Here is a 23,053-nt window from a genome sequence, read left to right as displayed (position 1 = left end):
CTGCGGGCTCCTGCCTGCGAGATTAGGCGAGGGGCGGAAAGGGAGGCAAGGAGAGGCCGAGAGGAAACAGGCGATCGGATTTTCCAGGAGGCTGGTGTGGAAGAAAAACCCACCTCGAACTCAAATCCACAATCATAATCCGAACGAATAATAAGGGAGCCGTCTTTCTGGCCGGGCGATAGAGAGGGAGAGAAAAGGGGGAACGGGAGGAAGCGAAATCTCCGTTTCATGGAGGCTGAGGCAAGAGAAAATTTCGGAGCCTGGATTTGGAGGAGCCCAACAGCAGAACTAACTCAGGAAATTGTCTTTCAGAAAAAGGCCGAACGTAGGCTGGGTCTGAGAATCAGGCTGGGGTAGGTGGAGGAACCTGCAAGTTTAAAGGAAAAAGAAAAGGAGAGAATATTTTCAGAGATTATCTCTGGTTTGTTAATCATTACTACCATCTTAAAGGTAAAAAGCATTGCATTTCAGGTGTTCTTTGAATTTTTTTTTTTTTTTTTTTTTTGGTGCAATTGGCTCATTTAAGAATTTCAAAACATTTAATGTAAAAGCTTTTTTTTCTTTTTTTTTTTTAAGGAAGTCCATAAATTTTGGTTCCCAGGGTTGCACTGGACTTGGAAGGAGTGCTGTTGTGTACATACTATTGTATGGTTTTATTTATTTTTTCACTGTGCAAATCAGCTGGAAGATTTTTCCCAAGTGCCATTTCAGATTTATTAATCCTTTTTTTTCCTTTCCTCAAAGATATTTGCTGTTGTCATATTAAGCATTGGAGACTAGAAAATTATTTTCCCCCTTTGAGCTAGAGGGTCTCTTGCCAACAGAAGGACAGCTGAGAAAACTGGATTTAAAGGATGGTTTTATCTGTACTTTGCAGTTAACAGTGATATTTTGAAGGCACATTTTTCTGTGATTCATTTTTTTTAGCCCATAGTGCTAACCTTGAGGAGATTTGTGGCTGGGTTTTTGGTTTCTGAGAAGGTCATAGTTTTTCCTCTTTTCCTTTTTTCTTTTTTTTTTTTTTTAAAGCTGGGGAGGGGAATAGGGGCTGAGAAAGGAAATCATGCCCACTGGTAGAAGTAGAGTGGAGCATCAGTTACCAGGGTCCTGAGAGCTGGAGGAGAAAGGATTCAGTCTTCAAGTTGGAAGGCCCTCCTCTCACCTTGCTCAGAAATTGCAAGCGATTCAATCCTGATCAACACACCGAAGCCACAGGATTCTGGAACCGTGGAGACACTGAGAAACCATGAGTGTAAGGTTACCCCAGAGTATAGACAGGTAGGTTTGCTAATAATTTGATTTTTCAGCATTGTCTAAAAGACTGGGAGGGGTGGTGTTGCATTTTAATAAATGGTTGAAAATAAGGGTCTAGGTGGGCTGTGGGAATTGGGACTAGGAACTTTGGTCTCTGGGGACCATCAACCTGTGTGGTTATGTGCTTTCTGTGTGTCTATGTTAAAAACACAGCTCTTGATTCAGCGTCTTTTGAGTATAAGCAATAAACAGTGAAGCCAGGAGAGGGGAAGGAGGAGGATGTGTTTCTAGTGGCTTTTGACTTTTGCCAGGGTAGAGGCTGAATTTGAGTCCCCCCAACTTGCCAGCTCAAGTGGGCACAAGCCAGTCTTGTGAGCTCCTAGGGGTGCACTAGGGGGACTGGCTTTAGGTGTTGGAGCTGCTGGGAGAAGGGCCCTGGCAGGGGCGTGGGCCTCCACCAGGCTGGTTGGTATGGAATGATGGGGCTTGGGGACAGGGTGGATCCCATTTCTAGAAATGAAGAGGATGTTCTTGGCCTGAATGATGGGACAGAAACATCCTTTGCACCCATGCAGGTCTGGATTTTTACCAGTAGCTGACATGGCCCCAAAATGCATAGGTCACATTAGAATTTCCTCTCCTCCAAGCTTAGAGTTTAAATTGAGACCTGCCAACCGGCCGATGCTCTAGGTTTAATCTTCCAAGCTGTTCTTAATAAGCTTGACTCTGCAAAATGGGCCTTCCCTCTGCCTGCAGCCAGAAGAAATTGTTTTGGGCTCGTAGGCCTGCTGGGCAGCAGCACTGGCCCTCAGAGTCTGAACACATGACACCCCTTCCCCCAAGAGTCTGCCCAGCCACCTCTATCACTGGTAATGTTACAGTGTGGTTGCAATTCTTGCCTGCAAATGATTGGTACAACTTTGTAAGGTGTCTGCCTTTTTCTTCCCTCCCCTACCCCTCCTCAACCCTTCTCCCCATGAGGACCTTGCTAGGGGGGTGTGTTTTGTGGGCACTGCACACATCCTAACTGGATAGATGGGTGGTTGAAGGACTGAACAAGCAAATGAAAGGACAGGGCCTGGAAAAAATATTATTGGAGCGATAGGGAAGAATATTTGCAAGGGAGCAATTGCTCCCTCCATGCCCAGTCCACCTTTGGTTATCCATGCTAATAATAATTTCCTTTTGGCTGTGGAATGTGGCCTAAAATGCATATAATCTCTCTCTCCCAAGCACTAATCTCTGTATTGCCTCAGAGTCCCATTTAGATTAGTTCAGCAATCCCTAGATGGGAACTGACTTGGCAGTGGAGAAGAGGAGGCAGACAGCCACAAAGGATATATGGGCAATTCAGACCTCCCTCCCCCTTTCTGTTGGCCCCTCTGCAGTTTGACCCTTGGAAAGGGAGAACTGAGGCGTGTCAAGGTGAGGAATTGGAATGGTTTACATGGCTGCCCTTCTTCCCTTTTCATCCTCTTGGAGTTTGAGAATTAGTGCACTTGCCTGTTTAAGATTTGGATGGTGAACTCTTTCTGGTAAATGCAGGGATTTGAGAAGATGGGAACCCAAGTTTTGGGGAGGTGCAAGAAGGAGGAGGTGGTGAGGGTTCCTGGATTAATGTGAGACACTCCTGGGGGTTTGGATAGCCTCATAGATAAAAATCTCAGGATGTGCCCAGCACATTACAGTTTGTTTCCTAAGTGCTTTTGTAGAACATATCTCATTTGAATCTCACAGTGTTCTATGTGGTAGACAAAAGCGTCAGAGGTTATTATTCACATTTCACAGAAGGGGAAACTGAGGCTCAGAGGCTACCTGGCTTGCCCAGTGCCATCTTGCCTGGATAGTGGCAGAATCTGGACTCAAAGACTCTAACACAGGTCTTCTGAGTCTGAATTTGTGGCTCTTTCATTGCCCCATCATGTCTAACTAGGCTTCTATACTGGTCCTGTAGAATGTGTGGGGCACCGTTTTCTTCTTTCTCTTTGGCAGTAGGGTAAAGTGCCCGTCAGCAGTCAAGGTCTTCCCTTTTACTTTTCTGTCTTGGGGCTCCTACCTTGGGGGTTCAGTCTTGGGGTTCATACCTGTAAGTCCTATAGTTAAAGTACTGTTTTCTCCTATGAGACAGTGCAGCTTTGCAGGGTAAGGGTATTCCTCACTTCCACCCTGCCTGATTCTCTTCTCCATTAACAGTGGTAGGACTCAGATCCCCTTCAGACATCCCCAGCTAGCTGCATTGAATCTTACCCCCTTAGCTGTATGTTTATTCGATTGGAACTTTGGACAACATCAGCCTCAAGACTCTATGGATTTTAAATAATTTACAGTCTTAAATTGCACTGAAAGGAATAAAATGCTGCAGATTATGGAGTCTAGTATTCTTTCAGTTTATCAGTTTGCTGTGTAGAGAGCCTAGCGTAAGGTGCTGTAAAAGAGTTTTAGAAAATTAAGGTGTACAGTTTTTGCTCACAGAGAGAGCATGCAGCTGGGAGACTGGGAAACATGTAAGACTCCTGAAGACCACAGAAAGCAACACCAGACTGTAAGCTCCTCACAAGCAGGGACAGTTTGGTTTGCCTGTTATGATATCCTGTGTGCCTAGCTTAGTGTCTTGCGTGAGGTGAGTACTCAAGAAGTTTGACAAATGAATGTTAGTTAGAGTGAATGAAAAGATCAGCAAGTATAAATTCTTTCATTTCAGGTTGTTTCAATATTCACGTGTTAATTTCAGATGTAGTCAAATGTGGTCAATTAGAGAAGGTTTCCTAGGTGATGTGTATTTTCTAGAAAATGAATGACATAATAAAGGACCATGTATTTGGAAAGAGATTGTTGCTGAGAGTAAGAAAACTTTGGAATATTTACTTGGCATTCTTTAATCTCCTGTAGCACCCTGTTCAAGAGTGACTCCTGGATCCATAGAAGGCATAAAGTATTTGCAACTAATCTTTATCTTTCAGTGTTAATCAGTTATTACTGAAAGATGGGCTAAAGTGTAGCTGTTCGTGTCCCTTTCAGTTTTTGTCCATGAGCAACTTACTGCCCATTAATATATATTCCTTTCAAGAGTTTCTAAAAATGTGTTTGGTATTTCTAACAGAGATAATGATACTGAATTATTTTTACAGGAGTGATCATGAATTTTGCTAAGCCATCTATATCCGTTAGCCTGGTTTCCCCATAGCACATGTTTTTGAGATGGACAGGTGGGTTAGGGGTTTGCATCCATGAAACATCTTTCCTCTGCCCAAAGTTCATGTGAGGGTCAAACCAAAGTACTTTAAGCCAAGAGTTTGTGGTTTGAGTCCTGGCTTTCCCCTTAACTATGTGACCTTGGGGAAGTCACATGCCTCCTCTGGCTTCCTCATGTAAAGCAGTAGTAGTTCATTTCTATAAAGTACAATCCAGTTCTCAAACATTTTTATATGGTGTGTCATTTGAGGATTATAATGTTTATTTCATCTCTCTCACAGGCCTATTGAAAGGAGCAAATCAAACAAGATAATGTATTTCAAATTGTTTTCTAAACTGTAAACTCTATATAAATTATAGATGGTAAATTCACAGATTTGATTTAGCTTCGTGCCCAACTTTCTGAGCTAAGTAGCCCAAAACAAATTAAAGGTGACTGAAATCTTTATATCATTTTGAAGAATTTAAGCAGAGTGAACTGGCTTTATTGTTGTAGAAGTGCATGGGGTCAGGAGGAAGGAATATTCTTCCAATAGTTAGGGTACCAGAAGAATGTGAGAAGAGAAGGATTACTGAATCTCCTTCCCAGGACCTCTGATGAATGAGAGAGACTTCATCTACCTTGGCTCACCTTAAATGTCTGTCAGTGATGGGGATAGAAAGGATTTGTTCTTTGATCTCTGGCCATTCCTTGTCTTAAAAGCGTATGACTTTCCTAATTCAAAATAAATCCAGACCCAGCAACTGTGCCCTGTCAGGGGTCTCTTCGCACCTTGGCTTCTGGTCTTTATTGACCCCTGGGACCAAGAAGTCCCCAGACATTTAGCTGAGTTTCTACCTAGATTAGAAGGTTGGCCTCCCAGAATGGTGACAGGGATCCAGAGCTACGCATGGTAAGTCCCCTGAAATGCTGAGTCTTTTCCAAAATGTACCCTTGTTCCCATCTGGGGGTGTGAGATGAGAGGCACAATGGATTTGCAGCTGAAACATTTGGCGATTAATCACCATTATGAGAAGGAGCAGGCTAAGCTTAACTTCGGATACTCAAAAACATTTTTGAAAGAGCACCCTTTTATTAATGTATTTGTTTAGCTTTTTTAGTAGGCAAGAAATAAGAAAAATTAAATGACAGTACGAGTTCATCAAAAATAAAAATATTTTGCGAATGACACATAGCTAATCCCCAAGTTAGTATAAAGGTAAAGGAGTTCTGGAAGCTCACAGCCTCTGTGGAATGGAGTTTAGTTTCTTGCTGCTTTAAAGTTCTGATACTCTGATGTTTGTGAAAATGCTTTGTTAACTGTTGAGTTCTGTAAACATAAGAGGAGCTATTTTAATCTATATTGACTGAATCTATTTCACCTCTTCAGAGTGGCATTGCCTTTAAAAATTAATTTTATTGGTTTATTATTTTTTAAACTTAATTCAAAGATATATCATGTGGCTTGGAAACTCTTTTTGCTGTGGATTGTGTTCTTCCTTCTTTTGTCAATCACTGTATTGATAAAAGACCCAAGCAAACACCTGCTAGTGGCATGCAAGATCACTCCTTTGGCCCATGGGGTGAACAGGACTGAAGAAGTTGCTGATCCTGGTCTCAAAAAGAAAAAAGTGTAACTTCATAAAAAGTCATGTTAGATCTTTTCTGAAAGGAGGTTTGGAGTTCTGAGGAAAGAATACAGCATCTGAGTTAGTAGATGTGGATGTTGGAGCCAGCTTTGTTAGCAGCTGGGCAAATGACCTTGCAAAGGTGCTTACCTGCCCTGGACCTCAGTTTTCTTATCTGGAAAAATGAGGGAATTAGCCTAGTCAGCCTCTAAGATTTGATTCCTTTTAGCTATTACATTCTTTGAGCCTCTGAAACCAGAATGCTTTGTGTCCTTTCAGTGGGCCAAATGGTTTTTCAGAAATCAGTATCTGACTTTCCTGAAAATCAGTGAAAATGAAAGTTTGAAAAGAACAGAGAACAAAGGTGCCTGATCAAATGGGAGAGAAGACGGAAGTACAGGGACATGGAAACATGGGGAGGAACTGAGAAATCCATGGCCCCTAATAGAATTGGAATAGGATTTGGAAGGTGGTTTTGTTTTTTGTTTTTTGAGACAGGGTCTCACTCTGTCGCCCAGGCTGGAGTGCAGTGGCATGATCACAGCTCACTGCAGCCTTGACCTCCCCAGGCTCAGGTGGTCCTCCAACTTCAGCCTCCTGAGTAGCTGGCACTACAGGCATGTGCCACCACACCTGGCTAATTTTTGTACATATGACGTTCACCATGTTGCCCAGACTGGTCTCAAACTCCTGAACTCAAGCGATCTGCCCACCTCGGCCTCCCAAAGTGCCAGGATATGGGTGCGAGCCACCATGCCAGGCCTGGAAGGTATTTTTAAGGTCTGGAAGAATACCCCAATTTATTGTATTAAAACAGTTGGACAGATTTCAGGGAAAAATCACAAAAATCTGGCAGGACTTCAAGGGATCCTCTTGCCCTTTCCTCTTGACTCCAAATAGGGTGTCTCTTAAGCTAGTAAAGACAGGTTAAGGGCCTCTCTCATTTTCAGTGATCTCTGGAGGATGGTTCCATGATTCAACAATTAGAAATCCCTTTGGATGCGAAACTTCCTCTGCCACGATTTAAAACCATTTTTTTGTCTTTCTACTGTGATTTCAGCATAGGCCTTAAAGTCACTAGTATTCCTCTATTACCTTTGTTGACTTCCTTGAGATTTTCCTCCTCATTTTAAAGAATAGCAAACTAAGACATGAATGTGTGAGAAAGGGGCTTTGTAATTTCAGAGTCTTGCTTTCCAGCCCTTTCTCCTTTCTCTCCAGTATTTGGGAGCAGCCACTACAAAATGGTATGATGGGATCTGTAGTCATCAGTCACAACCTGGCCTCAAATCATGTAGGGAACCAATCTAGCAGCTCTCCTGGTGATGACCTGTGATCTGTGGTGCTTGACGGTTGGTTGGACTTGAAATATTTATCACATGGCTCAGTGCAGTGTTCAGTGCACTTCTCAGTGTTCTGAGAGATAGTACACGAGAACATAGAGCTTACGTTCTTTTTTTTTTTTTTTGAGATGGAGTATTGCTCTGTCACCCAGGCTGGAGTGCAGTGGTGTGATCTCGGCTCACTGCAACCTCCACCTCCTGGGTTCAAGCGATTCTCTGCCTCAGCCTCCCAAGTAGTTGGGATTACAGACACCTGCCACCACACCCAGCTACTTTTTGTATTTTTAGTAGAGATGGGGTTTCACCATGTTGGCCAGGATGGTCTCGAACTCCTGATCTCAAGTAAACTGCCCACTTCAGCCTCCCAAAGTGCTGGGATTGTAGGCATGAGCCACCGTGCCCGGCCTCAAGCCTACAGTCTTGTTGGGAAATGTTATTAACAAAACAACACAAAATAAAAAGATGGTACATAATTGCTGAATTGTTATGTACACCAAAAGGTACATTTAGAGAAGAGCGGAAGGTTGGTGCTAATGAGAATGGTCAAAGGCAGAGTAGTTAGGAATTATTCAGGTCGAAGAAAGGGAAGAGGCCATTTCAGACTAGAGGAGCAACATGAGCAAGGTTCTGTCTGGGGTGGCACCAACATGGTGTGGTCTCCAAGTGTTAAGATTATTGTAGAGCAGAGAGAAATTAGATTGATAAGGTGGGTAGGGTAGGGAGAATGAAGGGATTCAGACTTTATGTATGTGGTAGTGGAAAGGGAGCCGGGGAAGGTTTATGTATTATACAGTGATAAAATTAGTGTTTCAAGAGAGAATTCCGATATTAATATATAGAGCAGAAGAGTGCTTGGGATTAGGAAGCCTAGGAGTTTTACTAGCAATCTTAGGAAGAGATAATGAGTTTCTGAATCAGAATGTTTATGGTGGGGACAAAGAGGAGTAGCAGGATTCCCAAGACGTTTTGGTAGCAGAATTAACCAGTATTTTAAGGCCGAATCAAACTTATTTATGAGACACAGTTTCGCTCTCGTTGCCCAGGCTGGAGTGCAATGGCACAAACTTGGCTCACTGCAACCCCTGCCTCCCAGGTTCAAGCAATTCTCATGCCTTAGTCTCCCGAGTAGCTGGGATTACAGGTGCCTGAACCCATGCCCAGCTAATTTTTTATATTTTTTATTAGAGAAGGGGTTTCGCCATGTTGGCCTGGCTAGTCTCAAACTCCTGACCTCAGGTGATCCGCCCGCCTCCACCTCCCACAGTGCTAGGATTACAGGTGTGAGCCACCGTGCCCTGCCCTGAATCAAATTTTATTCCCAAATTTATGAGACTGGTGGACTGGGAGAAGGGTAGTGCTAGTCATAGAATAGGATCTTCAGTAAAAGTCATTTTGTCTGCCATTGGTGCCTAGCAATTTACTGAATACAGTGGATACTTAACTTTCCTAAGACCCTTAGGTTAGACCATTTCTACCAAATAGTTTTAGAGTTCTTCAATACAGCTCTTTAAGGGAAGCAGGAGGCCTGGTGTGGTGGCTCACGCCTGTAATCCCAGCACTTTGGGAGGCCGAGATGGGTGGATTACGTGAGGTGAGGCATTTGAGACCAGCCTGGCCAACATGGTGAAACCCTGTCTCTACTAAAGATACAAAAATTAGCCAGATGTGTTGGTGCACGCCTGTAGTCCCAGCTACTCGGGAGGCTGAAGCAGGAGAATCACTTGAACCCGGGAGACAGAGGTTGCAGGGAGCTGAGATCGCACCGCTGCACTCCAGCCTGGGCGACAGAGTAAGACTCCACCTCAAACAAACAAACAAACAAAAACCGACAAAAAAAAAGTGGGTAGTCAGTTCTGGGAGATCCCTTAGAAAGTTGAGTCATGGTTTGAGGAGATTAGCATATATTTGATAGATCCTGATTAATCAGCTGTATATATATTCATTCCCACATAGCCGACCAAACTCTAGGGCTAGAGGGCCATCTATGTGGAAACCATTCTAGTTGCCTAATGTAGAGAATATAGGACTTTAAGTGAGCCCCAGCTGAGTGACTAACTAGCTATGTGATCAGGATAATTTGTACCAGCCTGACCAACATGGAGAAACCCCATCTCTACTAAAAATACAAAATTAGCCAGGCATGGTGGTGCATGCCTGTAATCCCAGCTACTAAGGAGGCTGAGGCAGGAGAATCGTTTGAACCCGGGAGGCAGAGGTTGCAGTGAGCTGAGATCCTGCTGTTGCTCTCCAGCCTGGACAACAAGAGCGAAACTCCATCTCAAAAAAGAAAAAAAAAAAAGCATTTTGTGAATTCCATGGTGCCAAACATATGGTGAGTGTTATTAGGGCATTTGGTTTGGCAGGGACCCCAGATTGTCATAAACTCTCCTCAGCTGCCACTAGAATACCCATGCTTGAATTACCCTCAGTCCTGTGCTGATTCTCAACTAAGGACAGACAGGCATGACTGTGGGACCATAGTGAACAAACACAGGACATTAGTTAAAAATCAGGGGCCTAAGCGCTCATCCCAAGGCAGTTCCTTTGCTAGAAACCCACAATGTCTTTCCTTTCTAGCTCAAGCTCCCCAGCTTGGGATTCATGACTTCTTTCTTCAGTTTAGCCCACATCTCAATAATCGTAGGTCCCATTACTGTACCCTGTCACCCTGCTTCAGGTAGACCAGCGTGATTCCCGGGCCCACATCCCTCTTTGCACACCTTTATATCAGTGTTCTCTGTCTTCTCCCAACTCCATTACTCTTATTTCCTTCAAGGAAGCCTTTGCTGGTTAATATCACCAAACCCTACACCTTTATATTATTCAGCATTCCTTTGCACATACATATAGCAACTCGGCTCTATCTTATTTGCTTATATAAGATGCTTTGTGTAAAAGTTCTGGCAGAGTATCTAGCACGTGGTAGACTGTAGTATTGATTCTTTTCCATTCTCTCATATGGTTCTTGTGTTTTATCCTGTTCCTAAGGGTTCAAGAGCAGCGTATCCTCATTGTTCTGGGTTGTCTTCTTCGGCCCAGCTTAGTTCTCTTTAGACAAGGTATACTCCCTATGTGCTCTTTCCTGACTCGAACATAGCTCATTCTTGATATTGCTGATTCCTTCCATGCCTAGCCAAGGGATTTTAAGAAAGCAAGCTCTAAACACTCCTGCCAGGAACTAAGAGCAAAATTCCTCTCATTCTCATTGGGTGCTAGGTCTTTGGTACTTGGTATTTCTTGCGGGGACAGAGCAGCCTTGTTGGGGTTGCCTGCCTTCAGCCTCTCAGAGTTCTGGGGATTTCCCCATTGGCGGCTTGATTTCCGGTCTGCCTTTCCCTGCAGGGGTCTGATGGGCACAAGGCCTACCCTGCCATTGTCCCGCCTGCCCCAGGCTGGCCCCATTCATTTCCCAGAGCAGGGCCTTCAGAAGCTTCCCCCAAGAGACTGCTGCTGCAGAGAAAGGCCACTGTTGTTCTGGGGGGAGGTGGCTGGAGAGAGTGTAGTAAATAGCTATGTGAATGGGACCTTGTGTGCAGCTAGAACCACAAACCCTCTTCCCTTCAGAGCCCCAGGGAGAGGGGAAAAATACCACTAGGATTTCAGTGTCTTCACAGGAACAGGGTTTCAGGTTTGGAAACATTCATGCCATCCCGCAAGTAAGAAGCTTGGTCTGTTTAACAAATCTTCACTGATCGTAGTGCTAGACATCAAGGATTCAACCAGAATACGCTGCATACCTTGCCCTTAAGGAGCTTATGGTTTTGTGGAGGGAGACAAGTATGATAGCACCCAAACTTACTCATGTGATAACAGTTGAAGCACTGGGAGAGACACCTAAAGAAGGTTTCCTGGAGGAAAGGACCTTTACATTGAGGCCAAAAAATAAAAGCTAGGCTGGAGAAAGGGAAAGTGTAGGCAGAGGGAACAGCAGGTACAGAAGCCTCAGGCAAGAAAGAGCATGGTGTTGTGAGAATTGCAAGTGGCTGTGATCTGTAGCGAGACCATAGAACCATTAATTAAGTGAAACTGGAGAAAAGGAAAATGAGTAGGAGCCAAGGCCTGAGGACCATGTAATGCTCTGTCTTAGAGGTTTTGGACTTGATCCTGAGGGCAATGGAAGACCATTTGAAATTTTAAATAGAGGGTGACATGATCAGATATGCTTTTACAGAAACAAGATCACCGTGGCTACAGTGCAGACATGGGATTAAAAGAGTAGTGAAAGAGTGGAGAGAGGGAAGGTGGGTTAGGAGACCTTTGTAGTAACGTGGACAAGAGTTGAGTGTGGTCTCTGGTACGGAAGTGACTTCGGAGACGGATAAAAATGAGAAATCAGAGGTTACGAAGTTGATTATATGGGGTTAGGGGGAGGCATGAAGGAGAGTGTTGGGCAAGGATGATACCCTTACTCTTGTCTTGGGCTACTGCACAGTACTGTTCAATTTAAAAAAGGGAACTCTGGAGAAAGAACATAAGATGGTTGAGGGAGAGAGGAGGAGAGGGGTCAGCATCCCTTTGGACATGTTGTGTTTGAAGTGCCTGTGGGAGATCCAAGGAAAGATGCTCAGCAGACAACTGGAGCTCAGGCTGGAGGTCAGGAGGGGATAGAGAATCACATTAGCAGGTCATCAACATCTAGACACAGCAGCAGAAGCATAAGACTGTCCAGGGGCAGGGTATAGAGAGAGGAAAGGGCTATGCACAGAATCCTGAGAGGCATACATTTAAAAGGGAGGTGAAGGAAGATGAGAGGCATACATTTAAAAGGGAGGTGCAGAAGAGACTGGCAGGGAGTGACAGAAGGAACCAGGGCAGTGAGGAACCTCCGAAGTGAAGGGAGGGAGTGATTAACAATGTCAAGTTCTCCAAAAAGGTCATGGATGAAACGGACAGAGAAATGTCTGGACTTAGTAACTAGGAGGATGTTCATGGCCTCCGTGAGTGCCTTCTGGGCAGTAGCAAGGGAAGGAGCCAGTTTCTAGCGGGTCCAAGTGAGAATAGGAGATGAGGAAATGGTGGTGGACACAGTCTAGTCAATTCTTTCATGAAGTTTCATCAGAAAGGAAGAAAAAAATGTTGCTCCTGGTCCTGTCAGGACTTTAATTTTTTCAAGGTAGGGATGTATTGCCCTAGGTCAAAGGTTCTCAATCTTTAGAATACTTTAGAATCAGCTGGAGAGCTTGTTAAAATACAGATCTGTGGGCCCCACCCCAGACGTTCTGACTCAGTGTGTTTGAGCTGAGTTTGGGGCCGGAGGATCTGCATTGTTACAACTTCCCAGATGCTGACATTCTGTGCTTCCAGAGCCACTGCCTTATGACATCTGTGCTCTTAATGGGCTCTTTTTGTGTTCTCAGAACAGAACTTTTGTTCACTGTCTATTCAAAACTTGTCAGTGGCTCTACTCTGCTGGGAATTGCTTCAGTGGATTGTGAATACCTTGGAGTAGACTGGTCACTTTGTAAGCTTAACATAAGCTTCCCATCTGGAAAACCTTGCTTAGCCCATTTCTGTCTACCTCTGACATAGGTGCAAATAAATCCTATCTACTAGAGATCTTTAAGGATGGTGGGCTTACAAGATTTTTTGTAATTTCAAAATTAAAGCCCAGAAGAGTCATACACAAGAGAAATGTCAAAGCTTATAGTAATTGTCAAAATCAAATATATGTAATTTCAATAATTCAGTTTCGGATTGAGAGAATAAATTTCCTAAAATGGTTTCTCCAACTGATCCCAGGTTCTGAATTTTCCAGTGGTAAGGATCCTTGGAATGTCATCGTTGCCTTTTAGAATGTTGTTAGAGCTCTTAACACGTGGTTGCTGCGCTGAAAGAGCTTAGGGCTCCAGAACATGCTTCCACAGAGTGATCAGTTGTTCTACCCTTGCAGGAGTCCACACCACCACTATGGCTTCTCTGCTCAAGGAGTGGGAGTAGGGATCCCATGCAGTTCTGGGGTTCTGTTCTAGGGCCTTTGTCACTCCCCTTGAAATTGGGTTCAGGGACCACACTACTGTGGTTTTTGAGAGCCCCCTGACCCTCAAGCCTCTTCCTGCTTTCCTGCTTTTCTTTTTGCCCTGTGCATTCGTGGGCCGTGTTTCTCATCATCTCCAGGTTCTCCAGACCAACGGCTCTGAGTCTGAGATGCAGGTGTGGGTCAGAGGATAGTGGTAGGTACATAACATGGCCTGGCAATTCTTGTGCCAAAGGGTTTCCTAAATAACACTTCAGGCCTTAGGATCATTTAATTAAGCAATGGGAAACCCAGAAGAAATCCTAGTTCTCTTGGCTCAGCCTAGTTCAGAGCTAATAGCTACACTTCTACTGGAACTCATGCCTGGAGACACATCCTTTTACCAATCCTGAACTTGAGGCCTGGCAGGTTGAGAAAGAACTGGGCAAGATATGGGGGGAAAAGACCACTCCTTTGTTAAGATCCTACTTCCCATTTGTTGGTCTGGCCTATGGGAATTTTAAAATTCATTCAGCACATTTACTGAATACATATTAAGTGTTAGGCAGCATTCCAGGCACTGGGGATACACTGAAACTTTCACTCTGTTGGAGCAAGACAGACAACAAACAAGTGTTTAAAATTATTATTATTATTGTGATCCAACGTATAAATGAATTTTATAAGACCTGGGTTCATAACTGCTGGGGAGAGGCAGGAGGAAAGCTGTGACAGGATTAAAGGAGGGATTAGAGTCAAGAAGAGAAGTAAGTTTTTAAAGTGGGCCGGTGGGGGTGGGGGCATAATTCATGGGAAGAGAAGGATGGAAGCTTGAGGACCAAGATAAGAGTGCAGTGATGATGAGGCTTCTTTGTATTTCTGCAGTACAAGATGTATTTGGCAAAGTGTCTTTTGTCCATTATCTCATTGAGGTGGTCCAGGGCAAAGATTTTTATTCCCATTTTATAGGTAGGGAAGCACGCTCAGGGAGGCTTTAGTAACTTGCTTAAGGTCCAGAAACTAAGAAGTAATGGAGTTGGGTTTTTTTTTTTTTTTTTTTTTTTTTTTGATTCTGTGCCTACTGAGCCCTAAGCTAGTGCTGTTCCTCTTTTCCTGTACCCCTGTCAAGGCTTGGTGCTAAAAATGTGTAATTCTTACGGGAGCCAGTCATAAGATTTGCCTGACAGTAGTGAAAAGTAACCTCTAGGAAAGAGATAGGTAAATCAGGAGTCAAGTCCCCCAAGTTTTTCTGTCTCTTCCCAATACAATTTCCTTGTCCATGGCCCCTTTGACTTGAGGTTTGCATTCACTGTCTAAGAAGAGGGTAAGTCCCTCTTCTTTGCCTCCTCATTGGTTAATGGTGGGGAGAGTGGCACGCTGGGGCTGGTAATGTTTCAGTGAGGCTGGGAAAGATGCAATTTCCTCAAAAGTGGCTCAGCACTCTACCACTTAGCGGCGCAGCGTCTTTAAGCTACTCAGGGACCCTATCTTTGTGTACACTATGGTGCCTGAGACTGCTCGGTAAAGTTTTATTGAAAATATATACAGTTTTTTTAGTTAACAGCTTTATTGAGAAATACCGTACAATAAAATCCACTGCTTTAGAGTTGAGTGATTTTTAGTATATTCACAGAGTTGTGCAACCTTCATCAATGTCTAATTTTAGGACATTTTAATCACCCCCAAATAAACCTTGCCCCATTAGCAGTCACTCCCCATTGCCCCCTTCCCCTAACCTCTGAAAACAACTAATTACTTTTTCCTCTATGGTTATGCCTATTCTGGACATTTCATGTAGATGTAATAATACAGTATGTGGTTTGTTGTGTCTGGCTTCCCTCACTTAGCATGATATTTTAAAGATTTAACCATTTTTTAGTATGTGTAAGTACTTCATTCTTTTTGTGGTTGAATAATATTCCATTGTATGGATAGACTTATTTTTTGTTTATCCATTTATCAGTTCATGGGCATTTGGATTGTTTCCACGTTTTGGCTATTGTGGATAATACTGCTATGAACATTTGTGTGCAGGTTTTTGTGTGGACATGTATGTTCATTTCTCTTGGGTGTATACCTAGGATGGGAATTACTGATCATATGGGAACTCTGGGGAACTGCCAAACTGCCTTCCAAAGTGGTTGCACAGCCGGACACAGTGGCTCACGCCTGTAATCCCAGCACTTTGGGAGGCTGAGGCAGTTGGATCACCTGAGGTCAGGAGTTCAAGACCAGCCTGACCAACATGGTGAAACCCCATCTCTACCAAAAATACAAAAATTAGCTGGACATGGTGGTGGGCACCTGTAGTCCCAGCTACTCAAGAGGCTGAGAGACAGGAGAATCGCGTAAACTCAGGAGCCGGAGGTTGTAGTGTGCTGAGATCACGCCATTGCACACCAGCCTGGACAACAGACTGAGACTCTGTCTCAGAAACAACAACAACAACAAAAAGCACCAAAATGGTTGCACCATTTTACATTCCCACCAGCAATCTGTGAGGGCCCAGTTTTTTCATATCTTTCCTTTTTTTTTTTTTTTTTTTTGAGACAGGGTCTCACTTCAGTTGTCCAGGTTAGAGTGCAGTGGCACAATCTCGGCTCACTGCAGCCTTCACCTCCCCAGCTCAGGTGACTGCCCCACCTTAGCCTCGTGAGTAGCTGGGACTACAGGTGCACGCCACCACGCCTGGCTAGTTTTTTGTATTTTTAATAGAGATGGGGTTTCACCATGTTGCCCAGCTGATCTGGAACTCCTGGAGTCAAGCGCTCTGCCCACCTCAGCCTGCCAAAGTGCTGGGATTACAGGCATGAGCCACCGTGCCCAGCCAGTTCTCCATATCTTTACCAATACTTTCTTTTTTTTTTTTTTTTTTTTTTGAGACTGAGTCTCTCTCTGTCCACCAGGCTGGAGTGCAGTGGCGCTATCTCGGCTCACTGCAAGCTCCGCCTCCCGGGTTCCCGCCATTCTCCTGCCTCAGCCTCCCGAGTAGCTGGGACTACAGGCGCCCGCCACGGCGCCCGGCTTTTTTTTTTTTTGTATTTTTAGTAGAGACGGGGTTTCACCGTGGTCTCAATCTCCTGACCTTGTGATACGCCCGCCTCGGCCTCCCAAAGTGCTGGGATCACAGGCGTGAGCCACTGCGCCCGGCCACCAATACTTTCTTTTTGATTGTAGCTAGGCTTGTGGGTGTGAAGTGGTATCTCACGGTGGTTTGATTTGCGTTTCCTTAATGCTTAAAGATGCCAAGCATCTTTTTATGTTGATTATTTGCATATTTTCTTTGGAGAAATGTTTAGTCAAATCCTTTGCCCATTTAAAAATTTGGGTTATTTGTGCTTTTATTGTTGAGGAATGGATAGCGTTTTAAGCTAAGTCATTTAACCTCTCTTGGCCTCAGTTTTATAAATTGTAAAGTGGGAAAGTTGGATTTTATCTCTGAGATCCATTCAAATATAATATTATTTAATCTTTGGTAATTTGGTCGCTCTTTTAGGGTTCTACTCACCACCATGTTGCAGTCCAGTCTGGTTATTAGGGGTATGACTTTTATGTTGAATCAACCCAGGTTTCTTGTTACTTAACCTTTCTAAGCCTGTTTTTCCCTTTGGAACATGAGAAAAAAAGTATTTCTTTCAAGAGGTTCCTCTGAAGATTAAATAAAAATAATGCATGTGAAGTGCATTAGCAAAATACCTGATGTAATTAAGAATTCAATAAATGTCAGCTATTATTATTATATCATTACTTCATGTCTTCTAGTCTCTAGTTAACAAGCCAGCTCCCCAGCCCCTGGATGTGACTTGCTTGTCCTGATCTTGGAGCCTTTGCACAGATCAGTATTGTTCAGTTTATCCGTTGCTCCCAAACAGGGGCTTAACATAATTCTAATCATTTATTTTGCCCAGAATTCTGGCAGTTGATTGAGCTGAGCCAAGCAGTTGTTTTCACGTGAGGTCTCTCATTCAGTTGTAGTCATATAGGGACAGGGCTGGGCTTCCAAAGACTTCTTCACTGTGGCACCTTTGTTGGGAGGGCTCAAACAGCTGGGGCTCTTCAGGGATCTCTCTTTCTCTTTCCCACCACCCTTTCTCTGGAATCTCTAGATTATCTTTACATGGCGACCTCAGAGTAGCTGACTTCTTAAAAGGAAGGTGAAGGCTCTCAGAGCAGGCATCACAAGACATTTGCAGAGGTGATGTCTGGATGAGCCTTGGGGGTCTATTGAGGCAGTCGCAAAGGCCAGCCCAGGATCAGGGGAGAAGACGTAGACTCTACCTCCTGATGGGCAGTGGCAAGGCTGTGGAAGAGCATCAGGGATGGGAACTACTGTTGCAGTTACTTTTGGAAAATTCATTTGCCACAATTATTTAACTCCTTTATTGTTAATTTTTGTCCCTCCTCTCCTTCAAATACCAGTTCAAAACTAACTTACTAGTGAAGTCTTACCTTATTAACTCTCCTTGATGTGGGTTTCTTCTTTCTCCTATACCTCTCACCATGTAGGTCCCTTTTGATTTTTATATGACATCCAGTTATCTATTCTTGTGCCTCTGTATCTATAAATACTCCCACAGTACCCAAAACCAGACAGTACTCTTTGTTTTTGAGACAGGGTCTCATTCTGTCACCCAGACTGGAGTGCAGGAGTGTGATCTTGATCTTGGCTCACTGCAGCCTCGATTTCCTGGGCTCAAGTTATCCGCCCACATCCCGAGTAGCTGGGACTACAGGCACGTGTCACCACACTCGGCTAATTTTTGTATTTTTTGTAGAGACAGGATTTTGCCATGTTGCCCAGGCTAGTCTCGAGTGATCCTAGGCTCAAGCATTCCTCCTGCCTCGGCCTCCTAAAGTGCTGGGATTACAGGTGTGAGCCACTGCACCCAGCCTAGACAGTACTCTTTAAGTACTGTTGACCAGCTACCTGAAAGAGTGTACTAAAAATCTCCAACTAGGGTTTTTCCAATAACTTTAATCAGCTAGTGATCAAATATTGACTGGTTCTCTCGGCGTTAAAAATTCTCACACTTTTTCAGACTGACCCCCAACCCTGGTCCATCCTGCACTGTAGGGAAGCCCAAGTTTTCCGCCTCTTTGTTTTCTCACATGTTATCACATCTAGGCATAAAGACTGATAGACACTGAGAGACAGAGGGTCAGGAGAGATCCATAATAACAATTAGCATTTGTTCAGCACTTTACTGGTTTTGGAAAGTGCTTTAACAACAGGCATTCTGAAACATAGCTGTTACAGTTATTATTCTCCTTAATAGTGAGAAAGCTGAGGTTCATGGGAGTTGGTACTTGAAATCACATAGCATTGAACCTGTGCTCTGACCCTAAATTCTGGACTTCCTCTCCTTGCTTGAGGCAGGCCTCTGGCTTTTCCCCACTGGATCTCGGAAATTGCCTTCTACCTTCCAGTCTTTGTTGAGGGTACTGAACTCTGATGAAATTTCTTTCTTCTACAGTTCTAGCCCTACTTTCTCTATTATAATCATCTGGGTGATCTGGGACTCAGAGCTTTGTTTTCCTCACATGGTCTTGCCTCTGCTGCTTTGATTATTTACCCTGGGGATTGTGTTGCTTGGGCGCCCTATGAGCTTGGTTACTTTGAAAAAATGCCCTCCCATTAGGGGAAACTCTGTGTGTGTGTGTGTGTGTAAGTGTGTTCTAGGAGGACGGTCTGAGAAATAGTGCTTAATAAAATAGGAAGCACAGAATGGGCAAAAGGACAGGAAGTAGCTAGAGAAGGTAGAGAAAAGAATTGGTAACTTTGAAATTCTCTTTTCTTCAGTCGAGGAGAGAACAGGCAGATGCAAAACTGATGCTGTCTCTGCCTCTGACTCTGCTGGTATCTGCCCCTGACTGCAGAATGATACTTATGTTGTCAGGGACTCTTCACTGAGAATTGGCTTCATTTTATTTCCTGTTTTGATGATGAAATATTTGGTGAATGTAGTTAGGGTGCCATTGCAAGAACCAGGATATAAACCAGGCAAAGGATAAGAATCCACTTAATATAATAATCCTCGCAGTACCAAGCATTATACAGCGTTTTTATTCTTTAAAGCACTTTCCATCTATTGTTATACCTACCCTCATCACAGACTTGTGAGGAAGAGCCTGGGCATGATGAAGGAGCCATATCCCTCCAAGTGACTTAGTTTCCCTTTTCTCCTCTCCTTCCTTCTGCCTGGGTTCCCCTAGGACACACTTTTTTGACAGCTGTTTCCAGCTTTTGAAATTGCCCCCTTCTGATATAACTTAGCTCCTTGATCTATCCTCCCATGAATAGAGTGCCTTCCCTCCCTGGTAGTAATTAACAGGGGAGCCCACTCATCTGTGTGGCTGCCCAGACTGTCATCATCAATCTCACGGAGAGCCCTTTATAGGAAAGCTACAAGATTAGAAAATAAATTGGCTAGGGCAGAAAGATTACCAACTCAGGCTAGGAACCCACATGTTCAGGAAGATGTGGGGGAGGGGTGGTAAGGAGGGAAGGATGAGATAACTAGCTGGCAGCACAGATACTCCTGGAATCCAAGGTCCTTTTTCCCTCTCTACCAGGTTTATATCCTGTCTCATTTCAGCTACCATCGTCTCAGTCAGTATCTACACCTACTTTGTATTGTGTGCTTATTTACCTTCAATATGCATTGGGGAAGATAATGGAGACAAGTGGACTTGCCTTTAGGGAACCTCAGGCTTGTTGGAAAGGCACCTGCAAAAGACCTAAGAACCTGGAAGCAGCAGAGTGCTTCACTTGAAAGGCAGAGTAAAGGCACCACAGCCCACAGCAGGAGTGCTTACTGTCTATACCATCAGTTTGGTGGAGATAACAAATCTCCCCTTCTTTCTGATTTTACTTGCAAGTCTTATTTGGCAATTAATTGACTTAAGCAAGAGATGTTCATTGATCCTAAGTTGATGTGCCTGCACTGTGCTAGACAGAGGCTGTGGGGATTTAATTTATAAGAATATACTTAACATGAGGTATGTGTTCAAAAAATAGGAAAGGAATAGTCATTCCAGGTGCCAGAGGAGTGACATATCTAACACACACTTTTAAAAGGTTTTCTCTAGTATTGTGAATAGACAAGGGGTTCAAGAGAAAACATGAGAGAACTATTAAAGTAATCTAGTCAAGAGATGATGGGCATAATTATGGAGTTAAAAATCTGTTGTTTTGACTGTGGCACAGATACAAACTTCTTTAACTGTGGAAAAAGATAGGTTTCCATGTTTTCGTTTGTTTTGTTTTCCTTTCCCCTATGCATTGTATCTTTAATATGGCTTTTGGTCAGAGATGAAAAGGAGATTATTATAAATGGACCCTCAAGTCAAGAGAGAAATACATTAAAAGATATTTACATAGCATAGCAGGCTAGGCACCACCTATACCTGCAGACAAGTTTTTTGAGGTTAACGAGTTGGCTGATTTAATTGCTACTTCATCTAACCTTCATGACTTCACAATCCATAGCCATTTATTTTGTTTCATAATAATCGCTTATGTATGTGCAGCACTTGCAGTTTTATAGTTTGAGAATTTTCATATATATTCTTTTATAACAGATTTTTGAGATATAATTCATATGCCATAAGATTCACCTAAGGTTGTGCACCCATCATCACTGTCTATAATTCCAGAAATTTTCATCACCCCAAAAATAAACCTCAAGCCCGTTAGCAGTCACTTCTCATTCCCCCTCCTACAGTCCCACCAGGCAACCACTAGTCTGCCTTGTCTCTATGGATTTGCCTATTTGGGACATTTCGTATAAATGGAATTATACAAAATGTGGTCATTTGTATGTGGCTTCTTTCACTTAGTATGATACTTTCAAGGCTCATTGTGGTGTAGCATGTATCAATACTTCATTGTTTCTTTATGCCAATTAATATCCTGTTGTGTGGATATACCACCTTTTGTTTATCTGTTCATCAGTTGATGGACACTTGTTTCTACTTTTTGGCTATTATGAATAGTGCTGCTATGAACATTTGTGTCTAAGTTTTATGTGGGCATATGATTTTATTTCTCGTGGTTATATATGTAGGAGGGGAGTTGCTGGATCATATGGTAGCTCTGTGTTTAGCATGTTAAGGAACTACCAAACTTTTCCAAAGTGGTTGCACCATTTTGCATTCCCACCAGCAGTGTGTGAGGGTTCTAGTTTCTCCACATCCTCTCCAGCAGTTGTTATTATCTTTTTTTTTTTTTTTTTTCTGAGACAGAGTCTCACTCTGTCGCCCAGGCTGGAGTGCAATGGGATGGTCTTGGCTCACTGCAACCTCCCCCTCCTGGGTTCAAACGATTATCCAGCCTCAGCCTCCCAAGTAGCTGGGATTACAGGGGCGTGCCACTGCGTCCGACTAATTTTTATATTTTTAGTAGAGATGGGGTTTCACCACGTTGGCCAGGCTGATCTCGAACTCCTGACCTCAGGTGATCTGCCCACCTTGGCTTCCCAAAGTGTTGGGATTACAGGTGTGAGCCACTGTGCCTGGCCTATTATCTGTCATTTTATTATAGTTGGACAGTGGGCATAAAGTAGGATCTCATGGTTTTGATTTGCATTTCCTTAATGACTAATGATGTTGAGCATCTTTTTATGTGCTTATTGGTCGTTTATATATCTTGTTCAGAGAAATATCTGTTCACATCCTTTGCCCATTTTTTATTTGAGTTATTCATCCCTTATTGTTGAGTTTTAAGAGTTCTTTGTAGATTCTGGATACTAGACCCTTGTCAGAAATGTATGATTGGCAAATAATTTCTCCCATCTCATGGATTGTCTTTCCCCTTTTATTGATGGTATCTTTTGACACACAAGACTTTTTAATTTTAATTATGTCTAATTTCTTTTGTTGCTATGCTTTTGGTGTCATGTCTGAGAAACCATTGCCTACCTCAAAAGTCACAAAGATTTACTCTCATGTTTCTTCTAAGAGTTTCATAGTTTAACTCATAAAGTCTATGGTCTATTTTGAGTTAATTTTTATGTACGGTATGAGGTAGGAGTCCAACTTCATACTTTTGCTTATGGATTTTTGATTGTCCCAGCACCATTTGTTGAAAAAACTATTCTTTCTCCATTTAATCATCTTGGCACCTTTGTTGAAAATCAGTGGACCCATAAAGTGATGGCTTATTTCTGGTTTCTCAGTTCCATTCCATTGATCTCTGTCATTATGCCAGTACTACACTGAAGCTTGGTAATAGGTTTTGAAATCAGAAAGTGTGAGTTCTCCAACTTTTGAGTTTTTTTCAAGATTATTATGGCCATTCTGGGTCACTTATATTTCCATATGAATTTTAGGATCAGCTTGTCAATTTCTATTAAAAAATCAACAGAGATTTTGATAGGGATTGCATCAAATCTGTAGATAACTTTGTGGAGTAGTATCATCTTAACAATTTTAAACCTTCCAACCCATAAATATGGATGTCTTTCTATTATCTAAGTCTTTACTTTTTTCAGTGATGGTTTTTCGTTTTCAGTGTACAAGTCTTGCACTTCTTTTCTCAAATTTGTTCCTAGGTATTATATTCTCTTCAATGCTATTGTGAATGGAAATTTTCTTTTAAATTTCATTCAGATTTGTTATTGCTAATGTATAGAAATACAATTCTGTATCTTGTATATATTTAATTCTGTATCTTGATCTTGCATCCTGCAACCTTGCTGACTTT

At 43.0% G+C, this 23,053-nt stretch overlaps 1 protein-coding gene across 5 annotated transcripts in view; it reads left to right on the top strand.

The window, feature by feature from the left end:
- Positions 1-1,034: 1,034 nt before the first annotated feature.
- Positions 1,035-23,053, top strand: part of ARHGEF11 (Rho guanine nucleotide exchange factor 11) — a 108,884-nt gene continuing 86,865 nt past the window's right edge. For all 5 annotated transcript variants that reach the window (XM_023214115.1, XM_023214114.1, XM_023214112.1 and 2 more), the window contains exon 1: positions 1,035-1,278. In XM_023214115.1, coding sequence (XP_023069883.1) covers positions 1,247-1,278 — 32 coding nt within the window. In that variant the 5' untranslated portion in view covers positions 1,035-1,246. The remainder of the gene's footprint in view (positions 1,279-23,053) is intronic.

The sequence above is a fragment of the Piliocolobus tephrosceles genome, chromosome 1, assembly GCF_002776525.5.
Source record: "Piliocolobus tephrosceles isolate RC106 chromosome 1, ASM277652v3, whole genome shotgun sequence".
Taxonomy (NCBI): Eukaryota; Metazoa; Chordata; class Mammalia; order Primates; family Cercopithecidae; genus Piliocolobus; species Piliocolobus tephrosceles.
The sequence above is the reverse complement of the archived record's forward strand: the minus strand, read 5'-3'. Positions and strand labels throughout refer to the sequence as shown.